The sequence below is a fragment of the Triticum aestivum genome, chromosome 6A (assembly GCF_018294505.1).
Source record: "Triticum aestivum cultivar Chinese Spring chromosome 6A, IWGSC CS RefSeq v2.1, whole genome shotgun sequence".
Lineage (NCBI taxonomy): Eukaryota > Viridiplantae > Streptophyta > Magnoliopsida > Poales > Poaceae > Triticum > Triticum aestivum.
The window spans coordinates 76,812,374-76,831,539 of NC_057809.1; the positions used below are offsets into that span (position 1 = coordinate 76,812,374).

At 46.6% G+C, this 19,166-nt stretch overlaps 2 protein-coding genes across 2 annotated transcripts; both read left to right on the forward strand.

The window, feature by feature from the left end:
• Positions 1 to 3,955: 3,955 nt before the first annotated feature.
• On the forward strand, positions 3,956 to 6,449 carry LOC123129462 (BTB/POZ and MATH domain-containing protein 6-like). The gene is made up of 2 exons (XM_044549618.1): positions 3,956 to 4,070; positions 5,881 to 6,449. Exons 1-2 carry the CDS (start codon positions 3,956 to 3,958, stop codon positions 6,447 to 6,449), a joined length of 684 nt encoding a protein of 227 aa, XP_044405553.1.
• Positions 6,450 to 17,366: 10,917 nt separating this feature from the next.
• On the forward strand, positions 17,367 to 18,676 carry LOC123130326 (BTB/POZ and MATH domain-containing protein 3). Its single transcript, XM_044550245.1, has one exon. It carries the CDS (start codon positions 17,392 to 17,394, stop codon positions 18,502 to 18,504), a length of 1,113 nt encoding a protein of 370 aa, XP_044406180.1. The 5' UTR covers positions 17,367 to 17,391; the 3' UTR covers positions 18,505 to 18,676.
• Positions 18,677 to 19,166: the final 490 nt, after the last annotated feature.

Genomic DNA, 19,166 nt, shown 5'->3' on the forward strand with positions numbered 1-19,166 from the left:
TAACCTGTAAAAGGGACAATCAGTCGTATTTGACGGTATGACATTAAACTTTGCATTTTTAATTACTGAATTTTCTACATCTTTCTCCTACGTGAGTTGTATGTTTCCTCTTGTCTCCATTGTCGACATATGGATCTTCTCTGTCTGATGCGCGGATTTTCCTCCATGCACAGTAGGTCCCAAGCATGTCAGAGACGTTGGATTGCTTTGAGAGATTGATGTACTTTTATGCGAGGCATTACAACTATGAAATTGTTTTATTTGATTTATTGCACATTATAAAATAATGTAAACCAGATTGTTGCCAAGATGACGTGGCTGGATGTGGCCCTAATGCAAACTAGCCTTCCTAGAGCTCTGTGTGCTGTGTGGGTGTCACACACAGTCATCCTCCTGTCCCAACCGTGTGCGATATGGCATCATAGCAAATATATACTACAAGCGGGTGCAATAATGTGGTGCCCATACCAACAACAAGCTAGTTGTGAAGGGTTGAGGTATCGTGTGTAATGAGCTGGTTAAGGATCAAATTTTAACTTCCTTAGTTTTCTACTAGCGAGGAAGGCGTAGTGTATTAATTAGCCTGTTGTTGGCTTAATTGTAGGTTGATTTGCTCGTGCTTGTGTTTGCTATTCGTAGTTCTTCATTGTGTCTTATCAAGTAGCATGAGGAACAATACAGTACATAATATATGTTTTATGGTAGCTAAAAGGAGCACTTATCTACACAATTACAGGTATCACACTAGTGCAGACGGGTCCTACAAACGGTTTTTACCCCCTTTACATGACATAGTAAATTTGCCATGGCCTAGCAATCCAATTCGCCATGGTATATATGGAATTAAACAATATATAATTCATGATAAATGTAGAAACAGTATCTCATGGCAAATTTATTAAATCATTTTCTAATTGATGGATAATTCATAAAACAACATAGTACATTGGCATGGTATTTTTTTAAATGGTCTATTTTTTGCATGGGAAATGCACAAAATTTATGCTTTTTTTAACACAGTACATACGCAAGCGCTCATATACACGCACACACCCTACCCCTATGAGCACCTCCGAAAGACTGAGCCGACATATCATCTTGAAACTTACGAAGTTGCCGTAGGCACCTCGTCGTTGACTCGAACATCTCCTTCCTTTGAACCCTGGTGGGCTGGGGATACCACAGTCCCTCTAACCATCCAACCACATGTTGTTCGCGCATAAAATTTATGCTGCCATATGACAAATTACATGAAATTTATAAGGATTTAATAAAAAAAAGAGTCGAATGGCAACTTGTCTTAAAAGAAGATACTACTTAAATAGTGGCAATCATAGAATAATTTTGTACCAGATGCATGGAAAATTTATTTATTTTGTTGTTTTGCTAACAATCATGGAAAAATTTGCCATGGTTGAAGTAACAACTTTGCCATGGTTAAAGAAAGTAAATTTTCCATGGTGATTTTTTTTGCCATGATCTAAGTTACCAAATTGCCATGTCCAAACAATAACTTTGGCATGGTTGAAGGAAGAAATAGACATTAACAAAAAGTTTGCCATCGTTTGCGCGAGGGAATGTGGAGAGGGAAAGGGAAGGATAAGGTTGTCTCCGGGCTGCTATCGCTCGTGACGAAATCCTAATATTCTGAACGTTTTCACAAGCTGACGTGGAACAGAACCCTGCATCGAGATTGATGCGCACAAACCAATGGTAATGAATTTGCTCGGGCTGAGAACATAAAAATTCGACGTTCAGATTTTATCATTTCCGTAAATCTTTGTGTACTGGATCAACTTGATTCAGGTTTATTAATATAAAATACCCTTTCCCCCTGAAAAAAAATTGTGTACTCTACAAATAGAAGAGTTTTGCTAGACTTACGAATAAATACGTAAGTTAAGCAATTTTGTTCCTGTCACTAGCAGTACAAAATGTTTGGCTAGTCCTGTTGCTTGGGAACCCCCACCGGAAGGACATGTCAAACTAAAATTTCGACGGCTCGTTCGATGTTGCTAACGGGTCTGCGGGAGCGGGCATGGTACTGCGTGATCACTTGGGCCAAGTAATTTTTTAGGCTGGTTGTACGATTGCCCTGGACCACTGGAGGCTGAGTTTGTTGCATGTGCTGAAGGGCTTAACTTAGCTTTGCATTGGTCCCAGAAACCCTTCTTGGTGGAAACAGATTGTGCTGAACTTGTGTCGATGATCAAGACTGGACCGGTGGATCGATCTAGTAGCATTGTACCTTATTTCAGAAATCACGGAGATTTTGAAGGAGCGACACTCCCAAGTTCAGAAGATCACTCATGCGCAGAACAAGGTTGGACACGCTATGGCAGCTATAGGGTGTTGACAGCCAAGGACGGCTTGTTGGCTCACAAGTGTTCCTTAGGAGATTAGCATTGTCGTTATGAACGATTTATTTTTGGAAAAACTTCCAATCTATTCATCTTCAATCATGGCAGTACAACGAACAACAGAAATTAAAATTACATCCAGATCCGTAGACCACCTAGCGACGACTACAAGCACCGAAGCGAGCCGAAGGCGCGCCGCCGTCATCGCCCCTCCATCGTCGGAGCTGGGCACAACTTGTTGTAGTAGACAGTCGGGAAGTCGTCATGCTAAGAACCCATAGAACCAGCACCCCAGAATAGCAACCGCCGCCGATGAAAAATAACGTAGATCGGAAGGATCCAAACCGAAGACACACGAACGTGGACGAACAATGACGAGATCCGAGCAAATCCAACAAAGATAGATCTGCTGGAGACACACCTCCACACGCCCACCAACGATGCTAGATGCACCGCCGGAACGGGGACTAGGCGGGGAGACCTTTATTCCATCTTCAGGGAGCCGCCGCCATCTCGCCTTCCTGAGTAGGACACAAACCCTAACCAGATTGAAAAAACGACTAAAAACGGTGCCCTCCCACCGGCCCTTACCAGGATCCACCACGCCTTCATGGCCCTAGGGCCACCGGAGACGAGGTGGACCTGCGCCGGCGCCGGCGAGAGGCACGAACCCTAACTTTCTTTCTTGGAGAAGGAGGAGGAGGCAAAGCCCTGGCTCTAGGAGGAGGAGAGAGCCTTAAACTGATGATTAATTGGTGAACTTCATGTCGTTATGAACAATTGTAACACTATGATCAATTAAGTAATGAAATGCTTTCCCCGCAAAAAGAGAATAAATACATATGTCACCCAAAAAAATCTTAATGCCCGCAAAAAATAAAGACAATAAATACGTTGAGTCCGTAGGTTTAGGATTTTTTCGTGTAGAGACCCGCGGATGGGACGGCATGGCTTTTTTTGCCTGGTAATACGTATCTTATTCATACTAGAAGAACGCCCGTGCGTTGCAACGGGGCCACATTAACTTTAAGAGTTCAATATTAATATTCTCATACATATCAATCCTTCTTCTCCTTCCGTTTGCCACCGAGACAGGGACCTAGACTTTGTGCTGCTCTTATTGATTTCAAACCCAGACGAGATGGGGTGGTGGGAGGGGGGACGAAAAAACCCAGACGAAACAAAGGAGAAGGAGAGCCTCATCAGTAGCATCATGGTGAATTTCAAGCCTAGCGTTGTGCTCCGCCCAACGAACATGGACGCCGCCGCCGGCGGCCCGGTGGAGCTCGAACCCGAGAGACTCTGCTGCTTGCTGGGAGGGGTCGGGGAGGGTCGGAGCACATGAGCATTGACGTGAAGACAGAGTAGGCCGGGGAGATTACTGTGCACGCCGCACAGCGACTTGGACCTCGGAGGGCCTTAGCTCTGTCAGGAGGAGGTCCCGAGTTCCTGCCGAGGACAGCCTGACGGGGGAGACGCACGGCCGCTCGCGCTGCCCGCAACTCGACCACGCCCTGCCCTAGGGTTCTGCGACGGCGGCAGCGTCGTCCACAGCCACACCCTCTCTGAGTCCTGCCCTGAACTGGGGTTCCGTGATGGCGGCGGTGGCGGAGGTCTCTGAGGTTGGAGAGGGGCAAGATGTAGGACGGCGGAGGCTGGAGCCTGGAGCGATGGCGGCGTTTCGGGATTGCAGGCAGGGGGACGTGCGAGGTGAGTGTTTTTTTCACCGGTTTATGTTGTGTTGCCTGCACGGATATACAGGAGAACAAATAGGTGGATTATAATTTCTTCCATTGTATAAGTGCTGGGAAAGGAAGCGAGGGACAAAAATCAATCGAGGGGCCTTTAAGAGTAGAGATTACTTAATTGGATTTTTCTTTAAAGTCTGTTATTTGTTTTCTTAAAATTTATTATATGTTTCCTAAATCAAATTGCATTGATGGGATGGATCGATTGATTTGGATAGTCTATTATTTGTTTCCTTCACATCCATTATATGTTTCCTAAAGCAAATTGCATTGATGAGATGGATCGATTGATTTGTTTCCTTAAAATTAGATTTTTTTTAAAGTCTGTTATTTGTTTCCTTAAAATTTATTATATGTTTCCTAAATCAAATTGCATTGATGGGATGGATCGATTGATTTAGATAGTCTATTATTTGTTTCCTTCACATCCATTATATGTTTCCTACAGCAAATTGCATTGATGAGATGGATCGTTTGATTTGGATGGATCAATTGATTTGTTTCCTTAAAATTGGATTTTTCTTTAAAGTCTGTTATTTATTTCCTTAAAATTTATTATATGTTTCCTAAATCAAATTGCATTGATGGGAGGGTGACGCATGGAAAGTTATGATCCGTTAAGATTTTTTTCGTTGTGTGAGAGGGTGACGCGAAACTAAACCGGTGGGGTAGGGGAGGGACGAAAAAAACCAGCGAAATGAAACGGATGGGAGGTGGGAGGAAGTACCAAAGAAGTACCAAAAAAAACCGGGTGAAGTGGGACGAAAAAAAACCTGGAAGCGAGACTACCAACTGCTCCATTAGGAGTAGAGATCATAAAGAACAAAGTATAAGTCACGTAAGGACCGACATGACAAAACTGAAAAGATAGAAGAACCTCTCTGAGCTTGACACCAACGCATGTCACCTGCCTCCGACACTACCACAACAGCCACCAAAGAAAAGAATGACTGATCATCTCCTCACCCGAGCTCGATGTGGCTCCATCGCTGATATGCAGCTTTGCGGAGCTCCAAGGTGGCTCATCGAAAGTGAAGCCATTGTCGTTGAACGAATTAGTCCGGGGCAACACTCCAGACACGCCATCGAACTCCAGATCTGGCACCCCATCACGACTAAAACGCCGAACGAGGAAACCATATCTGCCATGCACGAACCACGAACCCAGTACACGTTCCGTCGATGTCGTCAATGCAAACCACAATCTGCATCCGCTCCTGAACTACCTCCCAAGTTCCGCGCCGATGCTGGAGCAAATGCCGTCGCAACGGCTGAGCCCCGAGGACACATGTCCACCACGAGGATGACGACGCCACCACGCCAACCTTACTTGAACAGACTGGTTTCCAAATCCATCACCAACCATAGGACCGATGACCTCGTCAGGGATGGATTTGAAAAATCTTTAATCAGCACCGTCATCGTCGCTGCCGAAGTCAAGAAGATGAACAATCTAAAAACCTAGACTACAATAAAGTAAAAATTAAGATCGCCGGTGGAGGGGAGCCGCCAGAGGACGGCGCTGAAAGATGGCCTCTCCTGACGGCGGCTAGGGTTCCAGCCACCTGGGAGAGAAAATCGTGTGCGCGGGTGGTTACGCAACTGCGCTATCCGCCGTCGCAGCTTTGTCCCGGGACGGCGTGGCTACCAAGCAAAAAAAAAAATGCTAAACAACAGAACAAGAGATATTCGTCACGTACGTAACAACGTACACACCAGAAAATCATGAAAGATAAGATATCGGGAGTTTTCCCTTTCAAAATGGTTTCAAGGGATACGTTTCCATAGCCAAGAGAGTCCTCTGCAGATATGTACGCCGAACTGTTTGCGTGCAGATTCGATCTCCAGTAGCAGATGTACGTGCAGGCCATCTAGCTTATCGTTTCCAGTCCAGACGAAGATTGCCATGCCAGGCCTCGCCGATTCATCGCCGCCGGAGGCCATAGTCAGCAGCAAGACCTCCTCGTCGGTGGCCGTCCACACGGGCGAGCACCTGTTCACCATCTTCCGCCGCTCCCGGATCAAAGGCAGCAACACATGCCTCACGTCCAAGCGCTTCCGCGTCGGCGGTCACGACTGGGTTATCGACTACTACCCGAACGGCGACTCCACGATTGCTGACGGGCAGTTCACGTCGGTCTTCCTCATGCTCATGAGCGCCTGCAAGCGTGAAGTCAAGCTGTCCTATACCTTCTGCCTCCATGACCCGACGGGGGACAAGAACAAATTCTGCTACACCACCAGGTTTTCGTCCGAGGGGGACAATTCTGGTACTACAAAGTTTGTGAGCAAAGCTGAATTGGCCGCGACTGGGGAGGAAGAAGAAAAAATGATGAAATAGATGGTTAGCTGACTGGTGGGGCCATCTTCCACCTCAGCATATTTTCCATGGAGGCATGCCAAATCAGCCCGACATGTGGGTCCCACCTGTCAATTCCACTGTTAGACGGGGCTCAGTTTCGAATTAGTGTGATTTGTTACTCACTTGTCGTGGAGTGGGTGGATTTTTGTATTTTTCGGCAAAAGCGATAGTTTTGCAGTACCCTAGCCACAAATGTGGTGGCTTTCAGCAATTTACTCCCAATATCACAATGCGTCGCCTTCTTCTCGATGAGCATCGACTTCCCTCACAACTGATAGGTCTTGAGGATGACCTCCAAACCTTAAGAAATTTTCCAAAATTAATCCAAAATTTTGTAATCTTCTAGGCAACGCCAAACTAAATTGAGTTACCTATAAACCCAAGAGTATAATAAATAGCACAAAGAACTCAAGAGGGATTGAGCTTGGTGGAATAAAAAATCTAGGGTTCATTTTCTCTTCCTCTCAGCAAATCAAAATTTAATCGGCTAGAGAGGGAGCAATGGAAAATCGATATGCCAGCAATGGTGTTCTTTCGTCTGCTAAAAATGGTGTTCTTTCCATGAACCCCTTCTGTCATGTAAGAAGGTGGGTTATATATGGCCCTCCACTCCGTGAACACACACACAATGTATCGTTACCCAGATATTTAGACAAGCATGGTGGTTCCAGTCAAACTCGGTGTTCCAAAACCACGGAGACTCGGGATCCATTCGGGAATATCTCCAGGTTAGATAATACCTCTCAGGTTGAACCCTGAACCCATGGCGACACATCTGCTCATCGCGGAGGACAGGTACGCCATGGAGAGGCTGAAGCTGATGTGCGAGTGCAAGGCTGCAAGCTAAGCAAAGCAGTGGCCGTGAACACAGTAGGTTCCATCTTGAATCTTGCGGAGCAATACAGTTGCCATCAGCTCGTTGTCTCAAGTACGTTGGGAAAAACAGCGGGAGGTTGCAAGCCATTGAAGACGCAGGAGGGTTTGTGCAACTAAAGCACAACCACCCACTCCTTGCGCGTGGTATTCTCGGCAAACCCGGGTGTAAGAAGAACAAGAAAAAGAAAAAGAAGGGAGGCAAGGCGCGGAACAAATAAACCAATCGATTCTCCAAAGGAAATACACGCTCTCGAAGCTCATGGAGTGATATTACTCCCGGAGAGAAGTGGATTACATTTATCGTAAAATTTGCGTTGTTTTTCTGTACTTTTCCATCCATGTGTGCATGGAGCTACAACATTTTTCTCTCGATAGACAAATCATTTATCTATCTATCCATTTTCCTGTTTACGTATTTACTCACAAAATATAACCCTACTTATTATAATTAGTATGCATGCTTCTTGTTAAATAATATGATAATACTCCTAGTTTTTTCTCTCTCCAATGGATCTCAATAGCGGTAAAACTATTGTCTTGTGACCATGAGTTCACGGATTCGAGTCCTGAAAACAGTCTCTTGCAGAAATGTAGGAAACAGATGTGTATTATAGACCCAAAGCGGTCGAACACTTTTCTGCACCCTCATCGTTTTTCAGACCCTGCGCAAGTAGGCGCTACGTGCACCGAGATGCCCTTGTAATGGATCTCAATAGCTCCATTATGCTGGTAAAACAATTCTTGTTCTCAACCCTAGCCGCCGCCGCCACCTCCCTCCTCTCATTGTCTGATGGCCTCGGCGGTGCTGATGGCGTGTTTGAATGAGGTATCTCGGGCCTCTACCTACCTCGATGACATCCAATCCAGCATCCACGAAGGGTTTGTGAGAGTTTGTGTCGCCAGATCTCTCGGCTCTCTTCGAATCATGACAGTTGGTGTGTCTATCAACGAAAGCAATTGAATGGCTATTAGTGCGGCAACTTTGACATCTTATTTCATGTTGTTTTCCGTGAACGGCCTCCCACGTCGGCGAATCTTGCACACCGCCCAGAATGGTGGGTAAGGGAGTCCTGGACTAAGGGGTCCTCGGACGTCCGGCCCGTTAGCCATGGGCCGGACTGATGGGCTGTGAAGATAAGAAGACCGAAGACTGCACCCGTGTCCGGATAGGACTCTTCTTGACGTGGAAAGCAAGCTTGGCAACCAAATATGTAAATTCCTTCTTTATAACCGACCGTGTGTAACCCTAGATCCTCCGGGTGTCTATATGAACCGGAGGACTTAGTCCGGGGAGGAGATAGACTCATTACCATAGTCATACAAGCTAGACCTCTAGGGTTTAGCCATTACGATCTCGTGGTAGATCAACTCTTGTAATACTCATATTCATCAAATCAATCAAGCAGGAAGTAGGGTATTACCTCCATAGAGAGGGCCCGAACCTGGGTAAACATTGTGTCCCCTGTCTCCAGTTACCATTGACCTTAGACGCACAGTTCGGGACCCCCTACCCGAGATCCGCCGGTTTTGACATCGACATTGGTACTTTCATTGAGAGTTCCATTGTGCCGTCATCAAAAGGTTCGATGGCCCCTTCAATCGTCAACAATGACGCTGTCCAAGGAGAAACCTTCCTCCCCGGACAGATCTTCGTGTTCGGCGGCTTCGCGCTGCGGGGTAACTCGTTTGGCCACCTGGAGCAGATGGATAGCTATGCCCCTGGACACCAGGTCAGATTTGGGAGCTTGAATTACGTCGCGTATATCTGTGGAGATTTGATCTTCGCCAGATTCGAGACCGCGGCGACCGCTCTTGGTCACCTTGATGAACATGACCTAAATCTATCGTCAGACCGCATCCAGGAGATAGCTCCTGTAACCACACTCTGGCCTTAGATCCGGAGCATACTGCGGCAACCAAGGATGGGAGGCTCAACCCCACCACGGAGGCCACAGATTCCCCGACGTTGGAGCCGCACATGGACTTAACCTCACACAATATTCATGTCACCAGAACTCCGGACTCTTCTCTAGGTGTAAGTTCCGAACCATGCGGGCCCGCGGACGCCGAACTTGATCGTTTATCGATCTTCGAGTTCAGCACCGCAGACATCTTCCAGCACTCGCCCTTGGGCGATGTGCTAAGCTCATTAAAGAACCTGTCCTTGGCGGGGGACTCACTGCCGAACTATGTTCGGTTCGAACTAGGGGCTGACGGTGGAGAATTTTGCTTCCCACCCGCCACCCACTTCATAGCCACGGTCGAGGATTTAACCGACACGCTTGATTACGGCTCCGAAGACAACGATGGTATGGACGACGATGCTGATGAAGAGCAAGACCAAAATCCGCCATTTACTGAATGTTGGACGGTCACTTCTTCGTACGATGTGTACATGGTGGATACACCCAAAACAACTAACGACGATGACAAAGAAAATCCAATCGAGAATAAACCTCCTGAGACACAGCAAAAATGCCGGCATCCTCGGCGCCGCTCTAAGTCACGTCATTCAAAATACAGCAATGCTGGCACCAGAGAAAAATAATACTCCGGACGATGCCGAAAACAATGAAGACCTTGCCGAGGTAACATCCGAACAGGAGGAACAAGAAAACGGGCAAGCTAGCCCCGACGAACAGGCCAGGCCCAACGACTCGGAGGACGGTAGTTATCGTCCGCTCTCCGAGGATGAGGAAAGCCTCGGCAATGAAGATTTCATCGTGCCTGAGGAACCTCTCGAGCAAGAGCGCTTCAAGCACTAGCTAATAGCCACCGCAAGGAGCCTGAAAAAGAAGCAGCAGCAGCTTCAAGCTGACCAAGATCTGCTCGTCGACAGATGGACTGATGTTCTGGTAGCCGAAGAATACGGCCTCAGACGCTCAGCCAAGAGTTACCCGAAGCGAAGGCTGCTACCCCAGCTCGATGAAGAGGCGTCGGAGCCCATACCTCCCTCGCGCAATGCGGCCGATGGACCAGTATGCGGTCGGGACAGTGCGGCGGACCGACCACCACGTGGTCAGAATAAAGCGGCAACTCAGCCCGAACAGCAGCCTGCTCCACCGCCCCGTAAAAATAGAGACGAAACAGTTCGGGGTCATACATACGACCTCCGGCAGACCCTGGATAGTAGAACAGGATATACGCGATCGATTTATGGATCGCGAGGACGTTCCTTGACATGTGATGATGGCTACCTATTCGGACGTGACAAACCTAGTCACACCCGAGCCGATAACCGCAGACGGACTCCATCGGAGCTACGACGCGATGCGGCCAGGTATAGAGGCGCCGCACACCCTCTTTGCTTCACTGATGAAGTAATATATGCTACCTCTTGAGCATGCGTTGGTTTTTCCCTTGAAAAGGAAAAGGTGATGCAGCAAAGTAGCGTAAGTATTTCCCTCAGTTTTTGAGAACCAGGGTATCAATCCAGTAGGAGGCCACACGCAAGTCCCTCGTACCTACACAAACAAATTAGAATCTTGCAACTGATACGTCTCAAACGTATCTATAAATTTTATTGTTCCATGCTATTATATTATCTGTTTTGGATGTTTATGGGCTTTATTAAACACTTTTATACTATTTTTGGGACTAACCTATTGACCCAGAGCCCAGTGCTAGTTCCTGTTTTTTCCCTTGTTTCAGTGTTTCGAAGAAAAGGAATATCAAACGGAGTCGAAACGGAATGAAACCTTCTGGAGAAGTTATTTTTGGAAAGAAAGCAACCCGGGAGACTTGGAGTGCACGTCAGGAAAGCGACGAGGGAGGCACGAGGCAGGGGGGCGCGCCCACCCCCCTGGGCGCGCCCTCCACCCTCGTGAGCCCCTCGCGGCTCCCCTGACGTATTTCTTCCGCCTATATATATATATATATATATATATATATATATATATATATATATATATATATATATATATATATATATATATCAATATACCCTAAAAACTTCAGGGAACAGAATAGATCGGGAGTTTCGCCGCCGCAAGCCTCTGTAGCCACCAAAACCCAATCGGGACCCTGTTCCGGCACCCTGCCGGAGGGGGGGGGGGGGAACCCTCACCGGTGGACATCTTCATCATCCCGGCGCTCTCCATGACGAGGAGGGAGTAGTTCACCCTCGGGGCTGAGGGTATGTACCAGTAGCTATGTGTTTGATCTCTCTCTCTCTCTCTCTCTCTCTCTCTCTCTCGTGTTCTTGAGGTGATACGATCTTGATGTATCGCGAGCTTTACTATTGTAGTTGGATCTTATGTTGCTTCTCCCCCTCTACTCTCTTGTAATGGATTGAGTTTTTCCTTTGAAGTAATCTTATCGGATTGAGTCTTTAATGATTTGAGAACACTTGATGTATGTCTTGCCATGCATATCTGTGGTGACAATGGGATATCACGTGATTCACTTGATGTATGTTTTGGTGATCAACTTGCGGGTTCCGCCCATGAACCTATGCATAGGGGTTGTCACACGTTTTTGTCTTGACTCTCCAGTAGAAATTTTGGGGCACTCTTTGAAGTACTTTGTGTTGGTTTGAATAGATGAATCTAAGATTGTGTGATGCATATCGTATAATCATACCCACGGATACTTCAGGTGACATTGGAGTATCTAGGTGACATTCGGGTTTTGGTTGATTTGTGTCTTAAGGTGTTATTCTAGTACGAACTCTAGGGCTGTTTGTGACACTTATAGGAATAGCCCAACGGATTGATTGGAAAGAATAACTTTGAGGTGGTTTCTTACCCTACCATAATCTCTTCGTTTGTCCTTCGCTATTAGTGTCTTTGGAGTGACTCTTTGTTGCATGTTGAGGGATAGTTATATGATCCAATTATGTTATTATTGTTGAGAGAACTTGCACTAGTGAAAGTATGAACCCTAGGCCTTGTTTCCTAGCATTGCAATACAATTTACGCTCACTTTTATCATTAGCTACCTTGCTGTTTTTTTATTTTCAGATTACAAAAATCTATATCTACCATCCATATTGCACTTGTATCACCATCTCTTCGCCGAACTAGTGTACCTATACAATTTACCATTGTATTGGGTGTGTTGGGGACACAAGAGACTCTTCGTTATTTGGTTGCAGGGTTGCCTGAGAGAGACCATCTTCATCCTACGCCTCCCACGGATTGATAAACCTTAGGTCATCCACTTGAGGGAAATTTGCTACTGTCCTACAAACCTCTACACTTGGAGGCCCAACAACGTCTACAAGAAGAAGGTTGTGTAGTAGACATCAAGCTCTTTTCTGACGTTGTTGGGGATATAACTATTTGTGTAAGCCGCCCATGAGGGGCCGGGTTACGCAAAGAGGGATTCATCAGAAGAAGCCCAAGACCAAGCATGAAGATGGCGGTTAAATAAAGGGTTTAAAGCCCACATGCAATTTAAGGCCCGTAGTGGTAAACCGCCATAATGGCATGACTTATATCATAAGGTAGAATTAACTAGTTGCCCAGCCGGACACTATTTATGAGCCGGCCGGGACTCTGTAGACCGCAGGGCATCAATCCGTGTATATAAGGGGACGACCCGCTGGCGGCTTAGGGCAAGAAACAACTCATCGTGAACCGGGCATAGCGTATTTCGCTCCCTGGTCATCGAAACCTCAAGCAATACCAACCCAACTAGACGTAGGCCTTACCTTCACCATAAGGGGCCGGACTAGTATAACTCTCACGTGTCCTTTGTCCCAATTAACCCCTTCAAGCTTCCTAGTTGCGATGGCTCCACGACTAAGTCCTTGCAAGAGGACATCTGTCGTGACAATTCCACGACAGTTGGCGCCCACCATGGGGCCATCGCACGGTGGATTTGAGTTCTTGAAGGGCAACTTCGAAGGGCTCAAGGGATACACGGTGGGCCGGATGACCAAGAGTCATCGCGGTAAGATCTACATCGACGACGAAGGCTGGGGCCCCGACGCCGGCTCAATTGAGTACGGGTACCAGGTCCCCTTCGGCGGAATTCACGTCTTCATCGGCCGGATTGGTGAGCCGGGCCCTGAGCCGGACAACTGCACCGACCTCGTCAAGACGGCTCAGCGTGCGAGACCCGCCCGAGCTCAACCGTATTATTGACAAAGCTTTTGCTAATTAACCTGTAAAAGTGACAATCCATTGTATTTGCCGGTATGACATCAAACTTTGCATTTTTATTTACTGAATTTGTCTACTCTCTCCGTCCCAAAATTATTGTCTTAGATTTGTCTAGATATGAATGTATCTAATACTAAAATGTGACTTGATACATCCGTATTTAGATAAATCTAAGACAAGAATTTTGGGACGGAGGGAGTATATCTTTCTCCTACGTGTGTTGTATGTTTCTTTTTCCCTCCATGTTGACATATGGATCTTCTCTTTCTGATGCGGATTTTCCTCCATGCACAGTAGGTCCTATGCATGGCAGAGATGTTGGATTGCTTTGAGAGATTGATGTACTTTTATGCGAGGCATTAGAATTATGAAATTGTTTTATTTGATTTATTGCACATTATAAAACAATGTAAACAAGAGTATTGCAAAGAAGGCGTGGCTGGATGTGGCCCCTCATGCAAACTAGCCTTCCTAGAGCTCTGTGTGCGGTGTGGGTGTCACACACGGTCATCCTCCTGTCTCAATCGTGTGCGATATGGCACCACAGCAATAGCAAATATATACTACAAGTGGGTGCAATAATATGGTGCCCATATCAACAACAAGCTAGTGGTGATGGGTCGAGGTTATCGTGTCTAATAAGCTGGTTAAGGTTCAAATTTTAACTTTCTTAGTTTACTACTAGCGGACGAAGGCACAGGGGCATGCTGCGCCTGTGTATTAATTAGCTTGTTGTTGGCTTAATTGTAACTTGATTTGCTCGTGCTTGTGTTTGCTATTCGTAGTTCTTCATTGTGTCTTATCAAGTAGCATGAGGAACAATACAATAGACAATATATGTTTTATGGTAGCTAAAAGGAGCACTTATATACACAATTACCGGTATAACGCTAGTGCAGACGGGTCCTACAAACGGTATTTACCTCCCTTTACATGACATAGTTTTAAACCGTCGCCTTACCTGTGCGGGCGATTAGGAGGAGGAGGGGGGGGGGGGGGTTCCATCCCACATGACTCAGAAAATTGTTGCCGATAGTTTCTCTGGTCACACATGCGGTGCAAAAAAAAAACTCGTATGCGATGAGCCATTGCAAACAATTATATGGGACAAATCGTGTAAGATGTTTTTGGCATACCACACAATGAATCCAAAACAAATGTTTCCATTTGAATGGTACATCACACACAATTTTCTACATCACATCGTCTGTGATAGGGGTAGCCATCAGAAACGATATTTATAATTTTGTCTTTTGTCTTATCGAATACATCACGCACGGTGCCTAGAAAAAATTGTATGGCATAGGGTTGTTCATCATACACAGTTTTTATAAATTTGCCGCAGTCTAGGGGAAACTACCTTGCCATGGCTATGGGAATAAATTTGCCATGGCTTTGGTAGTAAATTTGCCATGGCCTAGCAATCCAATACGCTATGGTATATGAAATTAAACAATATATAATTCATGATAAATGTAGAAAAAGTATCTCCTGGCAAATTTATTAAGTACTTTTCTAATTGATGGATAATTTGTAAAACAACATACTACATTGACATGGTGATTTTTTAAAACGATATAGTTTTTTGCATGGCAAATGCAGAAAATTTATGTTGTCATGTGACAAATTATATGAAATTTATAAGGATTTAATAAAAAAAAGGGGTCACATGGCAACTTGTCTTAAAAGAAGATACTGCTTAAATAGTGGCAATCATAGAATAATATTGTACATGCATGGGAAATTTATTTATTTTCTTGTTTTGCTAACAATCATGGAAAAAATTGCCATTCTTGAAATAATAACATTGCCATGGTTAAAAAAAGGCCGCTTATAGGCGCCGGCGCGCCGGCCGAACTGTTCAGCCGGTCCAGCCCCAGCAACCCGATACCACGATTAAGGGACGTTACATCTAACCCCTGCTTCGTCTTCCTCCCAGTTATTCGCCTGGAAAAAAAATGTACAACGCCCACAACGATGTTCGACACCCCCGTCATCCCCTAGCGACCAAGCTTGAAGAACCACCGTTGCGTCCCTGTTGCCGGTTGGCGCCCTCGCCGGCCGTCCTCGTCGCCGGGGCCGCCGCAGCTCGTCGGGGGCGCTCGCCAGATGCTGCTCTGCCTTTGCATCTCAATGTGTCTCGCACCCCCTGGATGCAGCTCCGCCTCCCGCGCTTGCCATGGATGCAACTTCGCCGCCCCCTGCGCTCGCCATGGATGGATCCCGCCCTCGCCGCCCGCGCACGCCATGGATGCAGCTCCAGCGATTGACTGGTTCCAGCAAATAGAATTTGCCTGTTGTAGCATTTTTCGTTGTCGGTCGTAGCAAAATGGAGACACGGTTGTAGCATCTTGCCGGACGCCTCACGGTCGTAGCCGACAGTTAACTGGTTCCAGCAAACAAGGATGCCTACTGTAGCAAAAAATGATGCCAGATGTAGCAAAAAACCAGGGTGCATTTGAGGCGCTGTCTCCAGCAAAAATGCCTCGTCGCCGGCTCCAGCAAAAATCATTGATGAATGTACCAAAAATCGTTGGTGCTTGTAGCAAAAAAAAGACCTCACCAATTTCTCATGAACGATGAAAAGAAAAGGCAGTGGTAGCAAAAAAACTCGCCGGTTGTAGCAAAATTTGATGACGGTTGCAACTAAAAAAGACCAGCCAATTCTCATGAACGATGAAGAAAAAGATGATGGTAGCAAAAAAACTCATCGGTTGTAGCAAAAATTGATGCCGGTTCCGGCAACCACGGTGGCTGGTTCCAGCATGGGTGGGTGTTGGTTCCAGTACGCGGCGACAACAGCCATGGCGGAGCTCGCCAAAGCTGCGGTTGCAACCAGATGCGTGGTGGCTCCCCCATCGCACATCACCTCACCTTGGTCGCACATCACCAAGGTCGCCGTGGCTCGCCGTCGCCATGAAGCAAAACAAAGAGATGGGATCGAGAGACGGAGAAAGCAGAGATGCCCGCGTGAGAGGATAAGGCTAGCGGGACGCAGGCATGGGCCAGCCAGCCCACGTGGTCCGTGGTCGTGGCGTGTATTTGCTTGTGAGAGTTTGTGTCGCCAGATCTCTTGGCTCTCTTCGAATCCTGACAGTTGGTGTGTCTATGAACGAAAGCAATTGACTAGCTATTAGTGCGGCAACTTTGTCATCTTGTTTCATGTTGTTTTCCGCGAACGGCCTCCCACATCGGCGAATCCTGCACACCGCCCAGAATGGTGGGAGAGGAGAGAAAATCCGCGCGCGAGATAGAAGAGGGTGTTGTGCGTCTCCCAAAAATATCAAACCAGGGGAGCATTGAAAGGGAGTGGTTTCGCCTGAAATTAGTGTTCGGGACCCAATCACTAAGCGCATGTCGGGCGTCCTCTCTGTGGCCGCGTGTAGGCCGCGTGTGTCAGAAGGCTCGGCCGTTCCACCGCGTGTAGGCCGCGTGTGTCAGAAGGCTCGGCCGTTCCATGGGACGGCTCACACACGCGTTCGGCGATGCTGAATAGCTCAGTTGCACTATTAAACATTTGGAAACAGACAAAGAAGTGGAGGACACTATGGGCTTGTCTCATCTGACGTGTTGCTGATGTCAAAACTTAGATGGGACATATTTATTTCTCATCTAGATGAGTCCTCGATAGACCCTAATCAAATACTCCCCTCAATCTTCTGAATTTTGTATCCATTGATGTTCGATCGTGACATGAACACATCAGTTGATGCTTCGGCCTACTCGTAAGCCGGACGGCCGGTAAATAACAGATTATTAACATATGTTTCCGATCAATAAGAAGCTTGACGTACGTAATGATCTAGGAAATCGGCCGGTAATAAAGTTACTAACATGTATCCGATTTGTTCTCAAATAACTGTATGTACACATATATAGAGTATATGGCGGTGTGCACAAGCGTGCCCTGTCCATCAGATTTCTTTTAGAAAGTCGCTATGTCAATCTATCCGTCTGCCCTCCTCGATTTCTTTTCCCGGAACTTCTTAACTAAGTCAATGCCAGCGGCCACTGCACCCAAGCCCTCATCATACGATGTCATCCACGCCGGCGAGCACACGTTAAAGGTTGCGGGGCACTCCATGCTCAAAGAAGGCGATACCATGCTCACGTCCGGCCCCTTCAGCGTCGGCGGTCACGACTGGGCTATCGCCTACTTTCCGAACGGCGACTCCAGGATCGACGACGGGCAGTTCACGTCTGTTTTTCTCAAGTTGCTGAGTGCCAGCGAGGACGAGGTCACGGCGACCTACACCTTCAGTCTCCAGGATCCTGCATCGCCTGTGACCGGAGAGAAGAACAAACGCGGACCCGCCACCGCGAAGTTCTCGTCCAACCAGCTAGGTTGGGGTATTCCTAAGTTTGTTAGTAAAGCCGATCTGGCCGCGTCCGGGTGCCTCAAGGATGATTGCCTGGTGATCAAGTGCACCGTCAAGATTGTTACCACCAAACTCATGAAAGACAATGAAGACGATGGCAATGACGACAACAGCGTTGTCGTGCCACCCTCCGATCTCCACAGCCTTCTGGACAGCGAGCTCAAGCCGGACATGACTGTTAAGATCGGTTGGTTCAAGAGATTCAAGGTGCATGGGCGCGTGCTCGCTGCACAGTCTCCGGTCTTTCGCGCCCTGGTGGAGAGCAAGAGAAACTACATCCGCGTTGACGATATGGATGTCAACGTCTTCGAGGTCCTGCTGCACTACGTGTACAATGAGACTCTGCCCGACTTCATGGAGGAGACCACGGAACATGCTTTAAACATGGCGCGCCATTTGCTTGTCGCCGCTGATCGGTACGAGATAGGGAGGCTAAAACTCATATGCGAGAGCAAGCTTAGCAAGGCTATAGATGTCAACACAGTGGGCTTAACTTTGGATCTTGCAGAGAAACATAGTTGCCAGCAGCTCAAGGCTTGCTGTCTCAAGTACATGCTAAGAGACGGTGATAGACTACGAACCATTGTGAAAACAGAGGGGTTCGAACAGCTTAAGCAAAACCGTCCACATGTGGTGTACGATATTCTCAGTAAAGTTATTGACAAGCTGTAACTTCGACACTTCTGCGTGACACCGAAGGAAGTGATCGTTATAATCAGTAATATTTGAGAACTGATGGAGAAAATCCGATTAATTTATGTTTCCATTGTTTATATTTTCTTTCTACTTTGATGTTTGCAACGTTAATATTGGCATTATATGATGATGACGGTGACTGTATTTATATTGGATTTATTTAGATTTCATAGTTTGTATTTTCTTTCAGAACATGGAGAAAATTGGATTTATTTATATTTCATAGTTTGTATTTTCTTTCCACTTTGACGCTTGCAACATTATCATTTGTATTGGACGATGATGGCGATGATTTGTGATGGTAAAAATAACAACAACAATGACGATTATGATGATAATACTTGATGATGATGTAGACTCAGGCATACAAAAAGAAGTGGTGTAATTTTAGGACCAACTACGTTGGGACATGTCGTGCGCCATTGTTAATGTGCAGTCCATGGCCACCACAACTTGTCGTTTGTCGTTGGGTAGGCGCCCGGTTAGTGAACTCACTACAAGAAATTAGAATACTGTGGCGAAAACCCTTAGGCGGTCAAAGAAATCATCACAGAAATACCTAAAGTATGATGTTTTGTACCTAGTGTCCTGATTCCCACAAACTATGATGGTTACAAAATCACCACCATGCGTTAGTC